Raw genomic sequence first — 21,794 nt, 5'->3', positions numbered from 1 at the left:
CAAGCAATGATTGGTTAAAATTACGTCACATGACTTTTTTTCGAAGAGTATAAATAGAAGCGAAATTCGAAATTCGGCAGATAGCTGTCAACATTAGCGCCTCTATCTACATATCTCCACCAAATAAAAAGAGCACCGTATTGAGGTAGTTATAATTACAACTTTATTGAATGACATTAAGAAGCTTATAGACACTTTTTGAAAATAAGACAAGTCAATGAATTTTAACTTCTTTATTCTCAAAAATAGACTGGAATTACATATACAGGACAACAACAGGAATCAATTCAATTCAATCAAATTCAATTCACTGCTATTGATTCAGGCTTAATATAAAAGTAATAGTGTGCAATAGTTATTAAAAAAAAGCAGCTACCTCACGACACATTAAGAATTTAGGGCTAACTTTCAAAATACTTACTCCATGGGTTGTCCATTTCTTGCTGAATAATTACGTTAAAGTTATGAAGGCCAGCAAATTATATATTTGTGTATTGCATATGTTACACGTAATCAAACACATATATTCATGTTTTAGTCATATTTCTTATGTTAAGCATCTTATCATAATTTCAAAGTAAAAAATGAAAAGGTCCTGACTTTGAGCATTTCTTTAAATTTATTATGACATTTACACAAGTTAGCCCATACCCCCCCCCATATGTTACACAACACACGGTATTATGATATGGAAAAATGGTAAGCAGCCTGGAAATGGAAAATATAAAAGAGAATATATATGGGTTTGGCTGACCAGGATTGGTTAATAATATAAGTTATGTTGTAGGAAAAAAATCTTTTGAGAGTTTATCCTATTTGTAAGTGAAAAAAATAGAGACATTGTTGTATTTATGGAATTTCACTCCTTCAACAGTCTTGAGTTTGGAGCACTCATTACTAAAATTAGCACCTGACTCTTTGGTGCGGAATTGAAAGCACATGTTTCAAACACATGCAGGTCCAGAAAATGCCGCGGCTCATATCCTTTCCTCTACACAGAAGCTGACATCCAGGTTTCATCTATACTGATAAATATATGTTTGATCATGAGCACTCAAAACTTTTAAGTTATTTAATATCATGGTGTTTACATAGGTTTATTATGGGAACCAAATTAGTACCGCGAGTCCTAGTCCACAGCAGAGTAAGGGAGATAACTCACACGGCACTATTTTAAAATGGCGGAAGGTGTTCGCGGTCCGCATGCTGGTAATCATTTTCCTGATGGAAGAACTGTATGCTGATATCTAGAACTAATCAGCAAGCCGATAGAATATAAAATAATATAAACATATTTTAGAACTAACGTATATTAATTACCTATTCATTTTTAAACTGAATTTTGCTTTACAAACTCCAGTCCTTGTCCACCATTTACGGTAGACAGGAGTTGAATTATAAAGCACCAGCTATTCGTCCGATTTTAGTTGTTTAATCTCCCCTTCTTAACTGAATGATTTTTGCATGTGTTCAAAGTAGTGGCTTGTATTTTTGAGAACCGGTGGCCGCTGACGGTACACTAGAATACCGGCCACTTGAGCAACTTCACCAAGCTATTTTTCAATGGAGATGCATCAAGGAAATTATCCTAAAAAAAAGGAAAAAAGATATGAACTGTTTCTTATGTGCTACTTAGAGTGGTTTCTCCAACAGTAAGGGGGGGGGGGCGAGTATGCATTTAAAATAATGAATTTTTATTAAATATTTTAAAACTTGGTCGTGCATAATTTCACGAATTAAATCGAAAACGACTGCACTGTAATGCATGTTTATTCCATTTTTAACTGGGAAGAGAATACAACTATAGTATATGACATTAGTCGGTAGCAATCTGGGACAAACAAATACTCATTGCTCAACCCCATATACATTTTCCTGATGTTTAACACAAATTTTGAGCCTTAATAGTTGGGGTTTATGTTTGATGACCTTTGTATTTGTAAGGAAGGATTTTTGGCTAGGAAGAATTAGAAATATGCCATTCTGCTTGCGGTAGAGGACTTGGTTTTCTTGGGTATAATCTTGCCTTGACACCTTTTCAATCAATAAAAGTGATCCAGAAAAAAAAACGGGTACTTTGCAAAAGACGAGTGAAATTTGTACAAAGCATAAATTCAGACCAAATGAAACATTTTTCTCTTCTTTCATGCTTATAATTGGATGCAAGTTTGAAAGTCTGTGCTAAGAATTAACCAGCAAGAAATTCTGTTGAATGATTCCCTTCTGTGTGTAGTAAGTAATCCGAACACTTGGCATAAACAATTTAGCAAGAAACATAGGTCATTAAAACCCCAGTTTGCTTCTTATGGGTGTTAACAATAAGTGATAATGTGAATGCACACATGAAATTGCATGACCATATACCTGCAGTTGTCTAGGAAAAAGAGCTGTAAGCGAGAAAGAATCAATGTTTCCCTTAGTAATTGAAACTGAAGGGTCATTGACCCGTAGGCTGAAATTTTCAAAAGTCAAAATTTGAAGGTTAAAGGTCAAAATCTTAAACCTTAGGGTCATGAAATAAATCCAGAAACATACCCAGTAATTTAGAGAATCGGCTGAAATAAATAACGGCAAGTTTTGGCAGACAGTATAACATCATCAAGAAACACACAGTACTTACCACAGTCAGTTCTCTTTGATTTCTGTCCACCTGTTTTAATATCTTGTCATCACAATCAATTCACCATCTTATTCTGTAAAATGGTGTTAAATTCCCATATGATCATTGCAGTAAAATCTGTGTTTGATCTGGATCAGGGTTTCATATTAGATTCAATGGAGTTAATTAGAAACCAGTCTAACTGTAAAGGAGTACTTGACACTTGAAACTAGCTATGTTTTTAATGGAGAATGCCTCCATAATGAAGCTGTTGCTCTTATTGCATTTTATACAAATGGCATACAGTGAACAAAAACACATTAATAATAATAAAGGACGATAAGTCTTTTAAACGTTTAAACATTCAGAATATAAATATGAATGGAAATTTTTTATTCTTTCATAAAAAATGCTTGTTGTATATAAATATCTAACTACAGTAGGGAGAGAGAGAGAGAGAACATTACTGCACAGACTTGTACTTGGTAACACTGAATGACACCTTGCAATAATTTTCCCAACAAACGACTTGCTTTGTCTATTTTGAAATTTGCAAATCAGAACAACTTTACTCTTTGGAGAGTATATTACTATGCATAAAAATGTTTTCATCCTCTTTGCAAGAATAGTAAATAACAATCTGTTACCACAGAAATGTGACCACTCCTGTTGCCTAGTGGTTTTAGTGTCCTCCTCGGATGCAGGAAGTTGAGGGTCTGGGTTCGAACCCCAGCTGAGTCATACCAAAGACTGATGAAAATGGTACTAACAGCTGCCTCGCTAGGCACTCAGTGTTAAGAAGTTTGTATTAGGACTGGTTGGCCTGATGTCAGGATAATGTGATTGGGTGAGACATATGCTACATGACTGCGGCATGATGTCCTGGTGCTAGACTTCACTATAAACTGCCACACTGCAGATATTGTAGTGATATGACTGAAAAATTGTTAAAGCTAAGTTAAAAATCCAAAACACAAACACACACCACAGAAAATTAATGTAAAAGCATCCCAGGATCTACCTGCTATTTGCGTCTTAGGCCAAAGTAGTCCAGCTACAGGCCTGTGGGCTAGATGTGGCTTATGGGTCATTTTTTTGTGGGCCACACATACAAAAAGTCAGGTCTATAATTATAGTATAATTACTATAATATAATCGTGTGTAACCCATGAACTTTACATTTTTAGTCCATGTGGCCCATGGTGAAGATGTTGGATGACACAGTCTTACACTATGCATTAAGGTTTTATTTTATGATATTGTAGTAATGCTATATACATCAGATGGGGAAACCCTATATACCTCAGATTGGGAAACCCCTATATACATCAGATGGGGAAACCCCTACATACATCTAAACTTGACTATCTTTCAATGCAGTTATTGTCCTGTTTAAATTAAACACAATCTTGATTTCAGTTTTTTGACATTCTTAATTGTACTGAGAAGAGAAAAGCTTCAAAGTTAATATTTATGAATGTTTATAAAGCAGCACTTCTTGAAGTACTGGCCCTAATTTAAACTGCTAACATCAATTATGAAAATTTGCACAAATCTGTTTTGAGCTTATACCATAATACAATAATAAAATCAATCTACGCAAAGCATGTTATTGTTTGTTTCCTTATAGAACAGTTTGTATTAGAATTGCTCCTTTGCCAATCTTCTCTCCCTTCTCATTATGCATGCACAGGAAGTGGAAAGAGGACATGATTTCATCGATAATTATAAATGTGTGTTATATAATTTGCTATTTTTAAAAACACTTTGTGAGAGATGGATACCCTATTCTGCTATTGTGACATAACGTTTTTCATGTATAAAAACGTACAAAAGACAGTCCAGTCATGTTGGGCACACCATTCCATTTACATTGCACATGCATGTGCCTGGTAGACCATTCTGCTATTATGTTTTACCCTTCTTCATCAAGAAAGAGAGTCCAACTAGGAAATACTCTTCTACTTCAGGAAATAAAAAAAGCCCCAAAATATCCATATGTAAACCTCCAGCCTTAAAAGATTGTTAATTAATTTCCAGAGAAGAAACATGAACACTAGATCATTTATCTGAATGAAAAACATCGGCATGAAAATAATTTCCTGTAGACTGTGTTAGTCGGATTTCACACAATGAAGCCAGTGATGGATAGTGTGCAAACTGATTGATGAGGAACTTAGCCCAAGCACTGGTTGTACCGATATGTCTGAGTGACCAAGTTGAGCCACCAGATTGAGGTTTCATATGCAGAACAGAGGTTACTTGATGTGTTAAAAATGTAAAGAATACATTCTGATGAGCTCACAGTTTAAAACTTACTGTGATTATGTTTATGACCTCATTGTGATATGCACAGAATCAGGTCTCTGAGAATCGCATTGATTATTATCCATGGGCTCCTTCATGTTATAAACAAGTGTCCGGGTCTTTCTTAAATATTTCAGTCTCAATAATTATACCTGAGGGAATATGCAGATATTTCAATTGTGTTTATTTATTCAAATTATAATAATTACTGATGTGACAGGTGAGTAACATCAGCTATGTTGCTTTATGTTTAAGGGGTCAATATGCTAATCTGTACTCTCTCTGAAGGTGGATATGAGTGACATCCCTTTGTATAAGTTCAAAGGTCATTTGGGACTTTTGTTAACAGTTGTTTAATGGGTAGCGATTCAAATAAAAATTGAGCATGCACAAAAAATGCAAGAATTCAGTTGCAGTTTATGAGAATCTGTTATTCTGCAATGTGATTTTCAAATTCCTTCTAAACGGAGGATGTTTTACCTCAAGTGACCTCTGACCTATGGAACACTTCAATACATAACAAGCAGCATTTGTTGTAATGATGGGCATTACATGCATGACCTATTTGTAATTATCATAATGTAACCAAACTACAGTACCAGATTCTGTTCAAATTCTTGATAAAGTGTAGTTTCCTTTGTGCTTATTTGATTTTATGTGGCCAGAATACATGATAATATGAACAGAGTTGACATGGACAATTAAAACTGCATTCTCTTGCAGAAATAAAATAAAAATCACCAGATGATAGCATGACGGTGTCTGGGAATGGTGTTTTTGGGGGAATAGAGATACATGGCAGGAAAAGTTAGCATTTAGCTTGTTTACAACTGTAGGAAAAGTAGGTCAAACACAGTTTGGATGAGTAGGGTGAGACAACTCTGGCATTTGATGTAGTTGCAGGAAGTACATGTACACTATACAAACATATTACAATCCAGTCCTCTCATAAGAAATTTAGGATGTGGATTCAGGGACCCCCATATCTAATTTTGAAAGTCAAGTCAGATTTTAAGTTTTAGGAGTCAAAAACTTGCAGCTAAATTGTCCTATAATTTTTAACTGATTAATTTAATGTATATATGTGCTGTTCTTATTCACTTAATCAGTTGTATGTACTTCATATGTGAGTGTAAAACATACAGATTGTATTATCTATGTATGTTTTTGTATTTGTTTATGTGTATGTAAAACATAGAAACTGCATTATCTGGGAGTGTATGTTTGTGTATATAAGTGACTTGTACCCAACATGGAAGTCTTATCTTTCTCGTTTAAAAAATATCAAATATTTGATAAATTCATTTTATCATTAATAGCTTCGAACCCTCAAAGCATCTTAGAGTTAACTATGCTTTTGTTTGGGCAACAAAAGTTTGGATTATTTTTCTTTTTTTTAATGTTTATCTCTTAAATTTTGATGGAATTCTACATAATTGAAGATGTGACTTCTCACAAAATCAACACAGAAGTTAATTACTTAACATTTGATTACTTAGTAATAACATTTTAGATTGCTCTTTAAACATCCTGTGGGTTGTTGTTTCTTCCTGTGAGCCTATCATATGCTGAAAAATGGCATCAGACCCAAAACATTGTCTGACACACCAGTTAGTTGTTTTTTTGCTCATGGAGACATTTGATATTGATAGGGTCAAATTTTTTTTTTTAAAAATCCCACATCAAACTCACATTTTGTGTGCATGTATGACCTGAACTCCCATGTTTGTTTTAAAGACCTGCAGTCATTTCAGACTGCATCTGCATTCAGTAATGAAGAAAACATTACAACATAGCCTGTTATAAAGTATGTCTACTTTTGCATTTTGGTTGTTCCCCTTGCAAGCCCAGGATAGGAAAATTCATGATGGTTTTCTTTATATAAAGAATATTGGGAACCCATTGCTGATAATCAGAGGACAAAGTGTTCATAGGAGTTTTTGACATGTTTTTTCTCTAATTTTACAGTTACAAGTGAGGAGATAGACATTGATACAGTGCGTGTTGTTTTGATAATTCCTGGTTTGGAAGTGGAGAAAAGGTTTTTGGGATCAGCCCATCCAAGAAAGGGAACAGTTGTGGATGTCCAGTTTGGGGACAGGTAATATAGGATATTGGCAGGTACATAACATTTACTCTGTTACAGGTGAAACTAGAATTATTCCATCAGTACAGCAATTCAGGATAGCAAAGGTAGATGCATTGATAGGGTTTTAACAAAAATATGAAAAGCATGGTTGCTCAATTGATTTTCATAATGAACAAATTGCCCAACAAATAAATGAACACTTCGTTGTCCCAAAAAATTTCATGAAAATTCCAGTATCATTACCAAATTATTCAAATGTTATCCGAGTTCTTGAATTATATGAAATTTAAAATCAAAACAGTATATACATTTGTCATCAGTGAATTTTTTTAGAGTCCATAATATTGATTTGTCATCATGGAAAAATCTTTTTTATTTTCATTTTTGTTCTTCTATTGCCATCAAAGTCTGGTTGCCTGACTGAGGCTTTGACTTTGGGTCATTCTGTTGTTCAGCTTTAATTTGTCAGTAATATCAAGCTATCATCAGTGGAGTTTCCTATCCCTAATATGTAGGTGGAAATGAAAAACAAAAGTTGAAAACAAAATCCTGATGATGCACAATAAAGCACAATTATTTATCTTCTTTACCCTTTTGTTTTTTTTTTCTTCTTCTGCTTCGTCTTCTCTTTATCTTCATATAGCTGGCAGCCTGTAATTTGTTTGTTAAGTCTAGTTGTCTTCTCTTTATCTTCATAAAGCTGGCAGCCTGTAATTTACTTGTTATGTCTGGTTGTCTTCTCTTTATCTTCTTTTAGCTGGCAGTCTTTAATTTGCTTGTTAAGTCTAGTTGTCTTCTCTTTATCTTCATATTGCTGGCAGCCTATAATTTGCTTGTTAAGTCTAGATGTCTTCTTTTTATCTTCATATAACTGGCAGTCTGTAATTTGCTTGTTAAGTCTAGTTGTCTTCTCTTTGTCTTCATATAGCTGGCAGTCTATAATTTGCTTGTTAAGTCTAGTTGTCTTCTCTTTATCTTCATATAGCTGGCAGTCTGTAATTTGCTTGTTAAGTCTAGTTGTCTTCTCTTTATCTTCATATAGCTGGCAGCCTATAATTTACTTGTTAAGTCTAGTTGTCTTCTTTTTATCTTCACATAGCTGGCAGTCTATAATTTGCTTGTTAAGTCTGGTTGTCTTCTCTTTATCTTGATATAGCTGGCAGTCTATAATTTGCTTGTTAAGTCTGGATGTCTTCCTTTTATCTTCACATAGCTGGCAGTCTGTAATTTGCTTGTTATGTCTGGTTGTTAAGCTTGAATAGTTGAACAGTGAAACTTTGAAATGGCAAAAAATAAATAGCTTTAACACATACAGCTATTACTTTTTTTGAACGATAGGTTTGTTTTCTTAGTAACTATTTTGGTACAGTATTGTGAAACTGTAACCATTTTGTACAGTATTGTGACATGGTAGTAATTTTATACAGTATTTTGACATTGTAATCATTGTGTACAGTACTGCAACTTTGTAAACAAATTGTGCAGTATTATGACATTGTGACCATTTTGTACAGTATACATGTAGTTCAGATAGTGAATAGTATTATTAGTTTCTCCTTTGCATATTTGTTGCACTCCCTGAACATGCCTATATTTTAAAAAACTTTAACATTTCTTCTGCTGTTGAGTGTGCTTGTCTGTGTTTGTGTGATATTTTGCTTTTTAGTGTAGCTTTAACAATTTTCCTTTCATGTTGCAATAATATCTGCAGTGTTGCAGTTTATAGTGATGTCTGGCACTGTGGCATCATGCCATAGACATATAGCATCATGACTCACCCAGTGACATCCTGACACCAGGTTGACCAGTTGTAACACTAACCGCTAAATGCTGAGGGCCAAGCCAGGCAACTGCTTGTACCATTTTTATACATCTTTGACATGACTCAATTGGGATATGAACCCCTCAACCTCTCAAATCCAAGGCTGACACTTTAAGCACTTAGACCATCAGAGCAGTCAGTTTATGTGTCTAAAATTAGATTTTAACTGCAAATGTATATATACTGTATTATAAAAGTAATCGCCTTTTGTACACAAAGAAACTCATCTACAGTAAGTCTAAAGGTCCACCATAAGTCTAAAAGTTAACAATAAGCATAAAATCCTTTGACTTCTCAAAATTTTATGATCTATGATAAATTAACTAGAAGAATTTCCAATCTATTTTATTCACCACAAAGATTTTACAAAAGTTGAAAAATTAGTCAGTGAAGCCAGTTTATTGCAGGTTATGCAGCTGTGATAATTCTGATGTTTTTATATCATTTTACCCACCACTGTGAAGTGGAGGAGAGTTATTGTTTGACCCCTGGCAGTTTTTACCCAAGGGAAAAAGATTAAGAATACAAAATCCCCTTGGAGTCAGAACTAGGTATCAGATTGAGTATAAAAGAAACGTTGATATTAAAACAGGGGGTCCAGTAAAAAGTTTGGGGTTTTCCAGTGCACAAATGAAGGTAAAAGGAAACACTGCCTGGTAAGAGGGATAAGGGACTAATATTGTATTGTGTACATTAGTTGTATATTCATGGTCAGTTTGTTGCATTTAGCTCTAGTTGTTTTTAAAACTGCATATATACCTGGAAAAATGACGTTCTGATTGTGACTTATATTTGAAGCTTCATTGGATTCAATTAAATATTGTGCATTAAGTTTATTTCTCATGCTCTGCTCATGATAGAATCATCAAATTAGATGACTGTATATTTTTCTAATCATACCACATCCAGACAGGGAAAGAAGGTCACAGTACTCTAAATTTCACATTTTATACTCATTATTCCCACTATGAAAAAAAAGTCATATGGACAGCGTTCTTTTGCATACCAAGGCCCAGCAACGTGGAATGAATTGCCCGCTGAACTTAAACACAAAGACACAGTGATCACATTCAAGAGGGTTCTCAAAATTCACTTATTTCGACTGCAAGAACAAACTTAAAGACCTAATAATGTTTCCTACCTGAAATATTCTCAGCATGTTTTTTATTTTTTAATGTTTTTCTAATTTCATGTTGTTTGTTTTTGTAATAATATTATTATGTTTCTTATCTTATAAGTGTTGTCTAATGTTGTAAAGCGCTTAGAGCTTCTAAAGATTAGGCGTTATACAAAGTCCTCATTATTATTATTATTATTATTGGCTTAAGTTGAGTGTTTGAGTTTCAATCACGAATGCTTAGGCAGTATACATATTGTTATATCTAGATTAATTTAACTTTGTGAGGTGATATGCTTTGATGAGCACTACCCTCTCATCATGAACCTAGGTCACTGACTTTCATTACATTCTTTGCTGATTTGGGCTTAGTTTTGTTTTAAATTTATTTCTCAAGCTCTGTTCATGTAGAATCATCAAACTAGATGATTTTATGCATCTTTAATAGGACTACACCCTTACATAAAAGGAATGTTATTGTGACCTGTATTTTACATTTTACTACCTAAGGCTAGAGCACAAAATATGCATGTTTCCTATTGCACTGGTTTTAAAAGTTGGGTAGGTAGGTCATTTTTTTAAAACATATATATTTAATGTGATTTTTAAATAAAAAATTGGAATATGGGGGGGCGTGCAGTGAGAAACAGGGACGGTCGGACAGACATCAGTCTCTAGACCTGTACTGATACTGATGGATAGTTTGAGTCTGACAGCACCTGTTCATTTAATGATGAAAGTGGTGTAGATAAATTTTAGACTCTTGCCTGTATTTGTAATGGCTTTTGCATTATGATTGGTTGAAGTGTACTTTCTTGTTGGCATACAGAATATTTCCAGATGAAATCCTGTCTTTGATAAGTTTTAAATCATGTGGTACCATACATACATTAATATTTCCAGATGAAATCCTGTCTTTGATAAGTTTTAAATCATGTGGTACCATACATACAGAATATTTCCAGATGAAATCCTGTCTTTAATAAGTTTTAAATCATGTGGTACCATACATACATTAATATTTCCAGGTGAAATCCTATCATTGATAAGTTTTAAATCATGTGGTGCCATACATACATTAATATTTCCAGATGAAATCCTATCTTTGATAAGTTTTAAATCATGTGGTACCATACATACATTAATATTTCCAGATGAAATCCTATCTTTGATAAGTTTTAAATCATGTGGTACCATACATACATTAATATTTCCAGATGAAATCCTATCATTGATAAGTTTTAAATCATGTGGTGCCATACATACATTAATATTTCCAGATGAAATCCTATCTTTGATAAGTTTTAAATTATGTGGTACCATACATACATTAATATTTCCAGATGAAATCCTGTCTTTGATAAGTTTTAAATCATGTGATACCATACATACATTAATATTTCCAGATGAAATCCTATCTTTGATAAGTTTTAAATCATGTGGTACCATACATACATTAATATTTCCAGATGAAATCCTATCTTTGATAAGTTTTAAATCATGTGGTACCATACATACATTAATATTTCCAGATGAAATCCTATCTTTGATAAGTTTTAAATCATGTGGTACCATACATACAGAATATTTCCAGATGAAATCCTGTCTTTGATAAGTTTTAAATCATGTGGTACCATACATACATTAATATTTCCAGATGAAATCCTATCTTTGATAAGTTTTAAATCATGTGGTACCATACATACAGAATCAGATGAAATCCTGTCTTTGATAAGTTTTAAATCATGTGGTACCATACATACATTAATATTTCCAGATGAAATCCTATCTTTGATAAGTTTTAAATCATGTGGTACCATACATACATTAATATTTCCAGATGAAATCCTGTCTTTGATAAGTTTTAAATCATGTGGTACCATACATACATTAATATTTCCAGATGAAATCCTATCTTTGATAAGTTTTAAATCATGTGGTACCATGCATACATTAATATTTCCAGATGAAATCCTATCTTTGATAAGTTTTAAATCATGTGGTACCATACATACAGAATATTTCCAGATGAAATCCTGTCTTTGATAAGTTTTAAATCATGTGATACCATACATACATTAATATTTCCAGATGAAATCCTGTCTTTGATAAGTTTTAAATCATGTGATACCATACATACATTAATATTTCCAGGTGAAATCCTATCATTGATAAGTTTTAAATCATGTGGTGCCATACATACATTAATATTTCCAGATGAAATCCTATCTTTGATAAGTTTTAAATTATGTGGTACCATACATACATTAATATTTCCAGATGAAATCCTATTTTTGATAAGTTTTAAATCATGTGGTACCATACATACATTAATATTTCCAGATGAAATCCTGTCTTTGATAAGTTTTAAATCATGTGGTACCATACATACAGAATATTTCCAGATGAAATCATGTCTTTGATAAGTTTTAAATCATGTGGTACCATACATACAGAATATTTCCAGATGAAATCCTGTCTTTGATAAGTTTTAAATCATGTGGTACCATACATACATTAATATTTCCAGATGAAATCCTATCTTTGATAAGTTTTAAATCATGTGGTACCATACATACATTAATATTTCCAGATGAAATCCTGTCTTTGATAAGTTTTAAATCATGTGGTACCATACATACATTAATATTTTCAGATGAAATCCTGTCTTTGATAAGTTTTAAATCATGTGATACCATACATACATTAATATTTCCAGATGAAATCCTATCTTTGATAAGTTTTAAATCATGTGATACCATACATACATTAATATTTCCAGATGAAATCCTGTCTTTGATAAGTTTTAAATCATGTGGTACCATACATACAGAATATTTCCAGATGAAATCCTGTCTTTGATAAGTTTTAAATCATGTGATACCATACATACATTAATATTTCCAGATGAAATCCTATCTTTGATAAGTTTTAAATCATGTGATACCATACATACATTAATATTTCCAGATGAAATCCTATCTTTGATAAGTTTTAAATCATGTGGTATCATACATACATTAATATTTCCAGATGAAATCCTGTCTTTGATAAGTTTTAAATCATGTGATACCATACATACATTAATATTTCCAGATGAAATCCTATTTTTGATAAGTTTTAAATCATGTGGTACCATGCATACCTTAATATTTCCAGATGAAATCCTATCTTTGATAAGTTTTAAATCATGTGGTACCATACATACAGAATCAGATGAAATCCTGTCTTTGATAAGTTTTAAATCATGTGGTACCATACATACATTAATATTTCCAGATGAAATCCTATCTTTGATAAGTTTTAAATCATGTGGTACCATACATACATTAATATTTCCAGATGAAATCCTGTCTTTGATAAGTTTTAAATCATGTGGTACCATACATACATTAATATTTCCAGATGAAATCCTATCTTTGATAAGTTTTAAATCATGTGGTACCATGCATACATTAATATTTCCAGATGAAATCCTATCTTTGATAAGTTTTAAATCATGTGGTACCATACATACAGAATATTTCCAGATGAAATCCTGTCTTTGATAAGTTTTAAATCATGTGATACCATACATACATTAATATTTCCAGATGAAATCCTGTCTTTGATAAGTTTTAAATCATGTGATACCATACATACATTAATATTTCCAGGTGAAATCCTATCATTGATAAGTTTTAAATCATGTGATACCATACTTACATTAATATTTCCAGATGAAATCCTATCTTTGATAAGTTTTAAATCATGTGGTACCATACATACCTTAATATTTCCAGATGAAATCCTATCTTTGATAAGTTTTAAATCATGTGGTACCATACATACAGAATATTTCCAGATGAAATCCTATCTTTGATAAGTTTTAAATCATGTGGTATCATACATACATTAATATTTCCAGATGAAATCCTGTCTTTGATAAGTTTTTAATCGTGTTCCATTGGGTCCAGCACCAATCAGATGCAACCCTTACTCATTCACTCATTTTGAAAGTTTTGCTTGCTTTGGTCATGTGACTCAACTGTGAATGCAGTTATAATAATTAAAAGAAAGATGATGTAAATTTGGGTAAAGTCGTTATAATTTTCAGCTGCTTGAATTTACTTATGCCAGTCTAACGGATGAATTGTGATCATATCACTGTAACAGTTCTAGTTTTTTTTAGTAGAACTTGTCATATTCAATTTGATTAGATAACATACTTGTATTTAATGCACCAGTAAACTTACAGGAATGTTTGACAGTACTTATAAAAAATATTCTTACTAAGAAAGCATTGATGAATGACAGGATCATTTGCTTACAATCATCACTAATGGGCTGTGGAGTGGGATCAGTTAAATGCACACTCTCCCATTCCAGTAGAAAAACAAGGGAAACAAACACAATTTTCCATCTTTAAACAACTGAGAAAGTTACTCAATTTAAGTAAACCATTCCTACTTAGAAATGGAACCATTCTCTTAAACAAAAATGTGGATATGCCCCTGCTTTTACCTATCTCCATGAAAGACCTGGATATACCCCTGCTCATCTCAAGTGATTTCTCTAACAGTTAGATAGCTTCATGTTTAAAAAAAATATTAACTCATGCAAATATTTTTTAAGTATATTTTTCGTTTTTTTCAAGTACTCTTGAGGTCAAAGCTGATGTAAAAGACAAGAAAGGACAGGTCATCAAGTACGAGTTTAAAGTGCGTCAGCTGCCTGGGTTAATTAATAAGGACAAATGCAAGACTGAGGTCAGTTGGGAAGAAACATTTTAACTAGCATCTTGGGTCAGAGTAATACTGTAAATGGGGCAGTTTCCATCTTGTTCAAGTTTCCTTCATTTACATATTTGAAAATGTACCTGTTTCTTTTTCTTGGTTTTGAAATTTTCCATTTTTTAGAAATAGTTTTTCATGTTGTTATTAGCATTTCCATTCACATACATTGTAATATGTTTCTTATGCAAAACCTGCTGTGTACATATGTTTCTGAAGATGACTTTTCATATGTACATCCCACAGCTGTCCACTGTTTCATTACCTCGGGCAAGGAGAAGGTTGTTCTATTTATGGCTGAAGCAGGGAAGTAATTTCTTCATGTACTCACTGTGTGTTGATGCATGACTAAATCCACTGTGTATTCAGAGACATGTGCAGTTGTCACAGATATGTGGATATTGTAAAAGAAATTTGCCATGGTTCATCAAGCATACATAGGAGTTTGACATTTAATCTATACAAAAATCAAAATGTTTTTTATGGACAAAATGTCAGACTCCTGTTGTATCATCTAATTGGATCAGTACTGTATATACTCAGTTATAAGTCTTGTCCAAAATGTCAGACTCCTGTCCAAAATGTCAGACTCCTGTTGTATCATCTAATTGGATCAGCACTGTATATACTCAGTTATAAGTCTTGTCCAAAATGTCAGACTCCTGTTGTATCATCTATTTGGATCATTACTGTATATACTCAGTTATAAAACAGGACCAGCTGCAAACTGTACAGACCCAGATCTGCCATCGCATAATGCACTGGCAGGTCTGGGTCTATGCAGTTTGTTAGGAGTAATCAGTAGAACAGAGAACATAAAAACCCTGATCTGTGGGTGCATTATGCTATGGCAGATCAGGATCTTTGTTGTTTGCAGCTTGATTTAAACTAAACACTACCCACTCTTTGTAGCTGGTCCTAAATGAAAATGATACCAATGTGACTGGGTTTACACTAAAACACTACGCACTCTCTGTAGCTGGTCCTAAATGAAAATGATACTAATGTGACTGGGTTTACACTAAAACACTACCCACTCTTTGTAGCTGGTCCTAAATGAAAATGATACCAATGTGACTGGGTTTACATTAAAACACTACCCACTCTTTGTAGCTGGTCCTAAATGAAAATGATACCAATGTGACTGGGTTTACACTAAAATACTACCCACTCTTTGTAGCTGGTCCTAAATGAAAATGATACCAATGTGACTGGGTTTACACTAAAATACTACCCACTCTTTGTAGCTGGTCCTAAATGAAAATGATACCAATGTGACTGGGTTTACACTAAAATACTACCCACTCTTTGTAGCTGGTCCTAAATGAAAATGATACCAGTGTGACCTACTATATGTAGCTGTTTTGTTACAGCTACTTCTTCTAAACAGGTGGACATATCAACAATTAAAATAAAACAAAATTATTTCTTGCAATATATAGTTACTGCTGTTTTAAAATTCTGTTGATCTAACTTTCAAAATTGCTGCCTTGATGACCACCCTAAAAATCTTTATCTGGCTCCTCCTGAATGGATGACATTATAGGCGTCTTTTTGACTAAAATATATTAATATGGAGCTGGTTCTGAATGAAAACTGTGTTTATCTCAATTGCTGTATGATCTGTGGGTAAAAGTCTCAGGATCACAAGAAACAACACAACCAATTCAAAAATAATGTTTTTCTATCTCTTTCAGTATAAAAAGGAACAGATTATTTTAACTTTAGTGAAGAATGAAGATTTCAGGAATTCCTGGGCAGTGATGCTGTCCAAGAATGGCCTGGAGCAGGCAGCGGATGATTAATAGGCAACAACTGACCAATCAGTGACCAGATAAAAGCCTGTAGTGGGGATGGGGTGAAGGGACAGGACATTTAGATGTAAATCTTGTCATTGCCATAAAAATGGTAAAAGTGATGAAAGGGTCATGAGAGCAGTGGAAGGGTCAAGACCATTCTTTGTCTTTACTAGCATTTATTTAGCATTAGCTTAAAATATATAACATATTGTACTGAAATTAATATATCTCCTGCCACTATTAATGACTATATAGTATAATAATCTATGGCTGTTGGAAAAAAGAGGCATGGAAAGGTTTGTTGATAGTAATTCAGCGCTATCTGCATAATTGTTGAGTTTCCTTTGTATATCATGAATATAGTTATGACTTGAATACTGGATTATGTGGTTTTATAATTTAGGGGTGGGTGTAGCGGACATTTCATGCAAAAGCCATTAGTCAGACGATTCTGTATAATCAAAATATAGAATGTACTTGATTCGGCTGAGGGCATGTTTTTTATTTTTCAAAGTCTTCTTTGTCTGTGAAGTGAAATTCTTCATTTATCTGTTCATATGACTGCTTTTTCCCTACAAGTTCCAAAGCATGTTTTGTACATAATTGTACTGTGTTCTTTCATTGATGCTTATGCACTTTTATATCTTGGCTTCCAGATTTTGCAATAAGCATTTAAATTGGTTAGACCACATCACAGAAAATTAGAAGTTACTGTGCTAGCATCATCCCTGTCATTTTTTTTAAAATCCCCTATCATGTTTAGAAAATGCACAAAACTTAGTAATTTCATTCCTTCATTTAAAATTTCTAGGGGGTCTCATGGCTGAGTGGTCTAAGGCACTCACCATTACAGATCACTGAATATCACCTGTCTGTGCAGGTTTGAGTATCAGGCTTAGTCAATTTGGATATGTGAGGAAGTTCGCCAGTAGCTTCCCGTGGGGGGAGGGGGATGTCCCTGAATTTTCTTCACCATATGTACTGGCCATCATGTATAACCTATGATGTGCTGAAACAACAGTCGTAATTTCTGACCCAGTTGTTTCCAGGGTGTCCCTAACACAGTCCCTAACACATCTTGTCTGCAGTTCAAACTAACCGGGAGTTTCTTTACTAACATGGCATCCATATCTGTGAAGGCAAGTCATTTTTTTTCCAACAACTGGATTGATTTTGATATTTGTTTGTGATAAGCTCCTAATAATTCCATAAATTTATGTAACTTTGGGAGTTGCATTCCTTTGAACCGATGTGCATAAGTGTTCAACATGTGCCTTTTCTCTTTTTTTCAAATTCTGTGAGAAATATTATAGACATTTCAAATATTGGATGCAGACAACAAAGTTTGTACCTTCTCTCTATGTGTAGTCTGGGAACCTCACTGTAATTGGACTTTCCCAGCAACTGGAAAAAGGACACTGAACAGGCTCCTTGTTTACACTGAAAACTCCCATTAGATTTTAAACTTGAACAGAATGACAGTGTTAGGGACTCCCATATGAAAATCAGGTTCGGAGTTGTAAATTAACGAAGTGCTTAAAATTTTTTCATATTTTAAATCTTTCATGCTGTTTGTTTTTAAAATGAGTATAGATGGGATGCTGAATACTATAGTAACTTTAGATTTTCTCTGTCACATGACATGGTTGTAACAAATTTTAATGCTAGCTACAAAGGCGTGGTATATTCACTGAATAACATTTAATGTTATGTGCTTTTCTCACTCACAGATATATGTAATCCAGTTTGTTTATGACAATCACTCAGTTGCACCAGCTGGAGGCAGTTACTATGAGCAATTCATAAATATGGATCAACAGATCAGTTGCATGTTGTCAATGTGGTTGCTTTAACAGTTGCATGCGTGTCAGTGTGGTTGCTTAACAGTCGGACTTTAGTTTCCTGCCTATTGCTATTTATCAAGTTTTTTTTTTTTAATTGACTGTTAGATACGAAAATTACGTTTCTTTTGTAATTATATAAGTGGTTTTTTATATATTATTGATGCTGTTCACTGACGGTAAATATGTAGATTATATTTTTACCCAAGTTGATAGAAGATAATTTTCATTGTGTGCTAAATTCACAAGTTAAAATATAATTTGGGGGGCATGAGATGAAATACATCTGGTATTTATGCAGGAAAAGAAAATTTTCTTTTTATTATTTTCCAGACTTGCTCGAGAATAGAAGTTTAGAAAATTAAACTCACTCTTCAGCACCACAGCCCCACCCCTTTTTCATAAATTCATACCACTTTCCTAGGTTGATCATATTAATAGTAGTGACTCGATAGAGCTTTAGGTAATCAGTTGCAATAAATAACATTTTTAACATGTTGTGAACTATTTGACTCAGTCTGATCTTAAAGTGAGTCCAATTCCACAATGCATCATAGCAGGTTTATCATTATTATCTAGGCAGTAAGGGGAAATAATTTTATAGAGACCCGAATCTCATAAGTACAATTTCTAAACCAGTGTATCATTACAACCATGTCTGAAAAGTTATGCAGTTTCCAGTGTTTTGTTCTAGCTCACAAAGCACTCATTTATCTTGCTGTGGCTATAAGCACTGCACAATGGGAAATCTTGTATTATAAATTTGTGAAAATATAAGGATATATTTTCATGTGCGAAAATGTAGGAATAAAAAAATTACTCTACCAATAATTTATTATTATTATTTTACACCCAATTGTATAATAGAAACCTTGTCTACATTTAAGGAATATTGTAGAAGTATCTCCAGTGTATTTGTGCTTCTCCCCAAATCGTGTCTTCTGGTGTAACAATCTCTTGTCAACGAGTTGATTCAGTATCTAGTATTATTGCAGAGTTGCAGTATTGTATTATAAGGTGCAATATTTACAATACTGATGATATCCCATATTGATTTTGTAATTGTGTACAAACTGTTCTATTTTTACTCTTTTTTGCAATCCTTACATTTGCAATAACACTCCTTACATGTGATTTTATTTTCTCTTTGATTTCTTTTTATTGTATAGTAAAACGTACTCTACACATTGGTGGCACAAGAAATGCTTCTTGATCCATGTATGTATGACTGGAACTAAGGGCACTAGCTGTATGTATTGGTCAATTGTGTATGAATGGAACTGAGGGCACTAGTTACATGTATTGGTCAATTGTGTATGAATGGAACTGAGGGCACTAGCTATATGTATTGGTCAATTGTGTATGAACGGAAGTGGATTTAGTAACTAGTGCTAAATGTATTAGCACAGGACACTAATTTATAGATGCAATTCAGCAGTTATATATGCCAGGGCTAACAGTTATTACCACCATTGGCCATGATTTTAGTCTCTCTGTATTTCAAAATACAGATTTTTGCTTGATAGAATAAATTTTTCTTTGAAACTAGATTACTCTAGTAGAATCAAACAATGTCATTATGTGTTTAAATTAGGTGCTTTATACAGTTATGTCATTCTAAGCAATTTGAAACAAATGTCATCATATGAGGTCACTAGTTAGTTATGCACTCGGAATTTTCTTAAAATTATTAGCATATACACCTGCTTTGAAAGATCACCCCTTTTTGCCACAAATGCATGGTCTCTTGAGACAGTTGGTCTCTTATCAGTAACAGCATTAGCAAATGTTGAGCCCAATTTGGATCATTTTGGTGGGTCCCCCTGTATTTACATATGGGGCCCCTTGCAAGCACAGCATTTGGAAATAAACTTTTAAACAAGTTTTACATATTTTAAAACATTACTAAAGTGCATGGCCTCTGTGAACATGGGACCCAATTAAGCCAATCGGCCTAAGGCCGGCTCTGTCTCTTATGAGATGTTCAAATGCTATATAATAAAAATATCCATGCATTGAGAATCTTGTGTTGCAATACAGGTGGTCTCTCTTGGCAGTGGTCATTCAAGATAGGTTTTACTATATTGTAAAAGATATTATACATTATTTAAGTCATGGTAGAATCGTACCCATTTTGTCATTGACAGGATACTGTATGTTATCGTCAATGATAAAAGCGTATTACGTATCTTAAGATTAATTATGCAAGGTAATTTCAATTACGTTGAAGACAGTCATGTATTTTACATGCAAGAGGGTCTCAAATTCCAATCACCATGAGTGCCATATGAGGAATCGTACACTGGCCTGAGGACCACATCACTGAAATCTTTTCACACAGCAAAAGTGGCTCATAAATGGTAGCCAGCTTGGAAACTTTCAAATTTTTTCAAAACTTGCTGGCTGTTGAAGGAACAATTTGCATTTTTATTTATTTTACAAATTCATGGTGTTGTAGCAGGCTGCAGGAAATAACTCCACAGGCTGCATGTTACCCATGGGCCACATGTTTGAGTCCCCTCTGTTAGGTACATTTGCTATGCCATACATCTCTGTGGTTCAACACATATACATTTGATGTGAGGGAATATTTTTAGTAAATGTGTTGCAATTTTAGAATTATTATTATTATTATTATTATTATTATTATTACTATTATTATTATTATTATTATTATTATAAATAGTAACTGAAGCCACCTATTTGGCTAAGCAGTAATTATTAAAAAAATATGTATCTTCTGGTCTCTTGATTTCTTATTTGTAGCTTTACTGGTGATGGAACAAAAGAGCTTATTGGATGACCTGTTGTCTGTCCATCCATTAGCACAAGCTTTATTTCAACTACAATTCCTGGACTACTTGGAGAATTCCATCAAAATCATGCTGCTCAGACATCCAGTCTGGCTGTCAGAGAAGGCATTCGTGAAATCTTGTTATCACTACTCATCCTGCAGGGGCCCCAAGTGGCCGAGTGGTCTAAAGCGCTCTCCATTAATGATCACTGCCATCTCACCTCTGTCTGTGTGGGTTTAAGTCTCGGATTCAGCCAATGTGGGTATATGATAAAGCTTGCCAGTAGCTTCTCGTGGGTCGGTGGTTCTTTCCGGTGTTCTTCCTCCACCATTAATACTGGCATCCATGTATAGCCTATCATGTGCTGAAAAATGGCATTAAACGCTACAACAACAACAACAACTACTCATCCTGCTCATTTCAACATGGTGATTTAGTAAAAGACATCACATGATGTCTAGTTGGTCCAAAAAGGGTAATGTTGTTGATCTGACTTCCATTCTAGTGGACATGGTGGCCAGCTTTGAAAAAATCATATTATCACTACACCTGGATGGATGGTCATGTTGACATGGGTTTTTCACCAAAAGACTTATTAAGATGTCTAGTTGTGCTTAAATAAGAATAGTGCTGATCTTATATCCAGTATAACC

At 33.6% G+C, this 21,794-nt stretch overlaps 1 protein-coding gene across 1 annotated transcript; it reads left to right on the top strand.

Moving 5' to 3' along the window:
- The first annotated feature begins 1,138 nt into the window (after positions 1-1,138).
- Positions 1,139-21,087, top strand: LOC149785592 (uncharacterized). Its single transcript, XM_089979400.1, has 4 exons — positions 1,139-1,209; positions 6,875-7,007; positions 14,571-14,682; positions 16,404-21,087. The coding sequence occupies exons 1-4, from the start codon at positions 1,179-1,181 to the stop codon at positions 16,509-16,511; spliced, it is 384 nt and encodes a 127-aa protein (XP_089835526.1). The 5' UTR covers positions 1,139-1,178; the 3' UTR covers positions 16,512-21,087.
- Positions 21,088-21,794: the final 707 nt, after the last annotated feature.

This window comes from Sinohyriopsis cumingii, chromosome 13 (assembly GCF_028554795.1).
Source record: "Sinohyriopsis cumingii isolate HCF-2022 chromosome 13, ASM2855479v2, whole genome shotgun sequence".
NCBI lineage: Eukaryota > Metazoa > Mollusca > Bivalvia > Unionida > Unionidae > Sinohyriopsis > Sinohyriopsis cumingii.
Note: the sequence above shows the minus strand (reverse complement) of the source record. Positions and strands in the feature narration are given on the sequence as shown.

Coding starts and splice junctions, on each gene's coding strand:
- LOC149785592 (XM_089979400.1), top strand. CDS start 1,179: ATGGCGGAAGGTGTTCGCGGTCCGCATGCTG. Junction 7,008..14,570: donor GATGTCCAGTTTGGGGACAG/GTAATATAGGAT, acceptor GTTTTTTTCAAG/TACTCTTGAGGTCAAAGCTG. Junction 14,683..16,403: donor AGGACAAATGCAAGACTGAG/GTCAGTTGGGAA, acceptor TATCTCTTTCAG/TATAAAAAGGAACAGATTAT.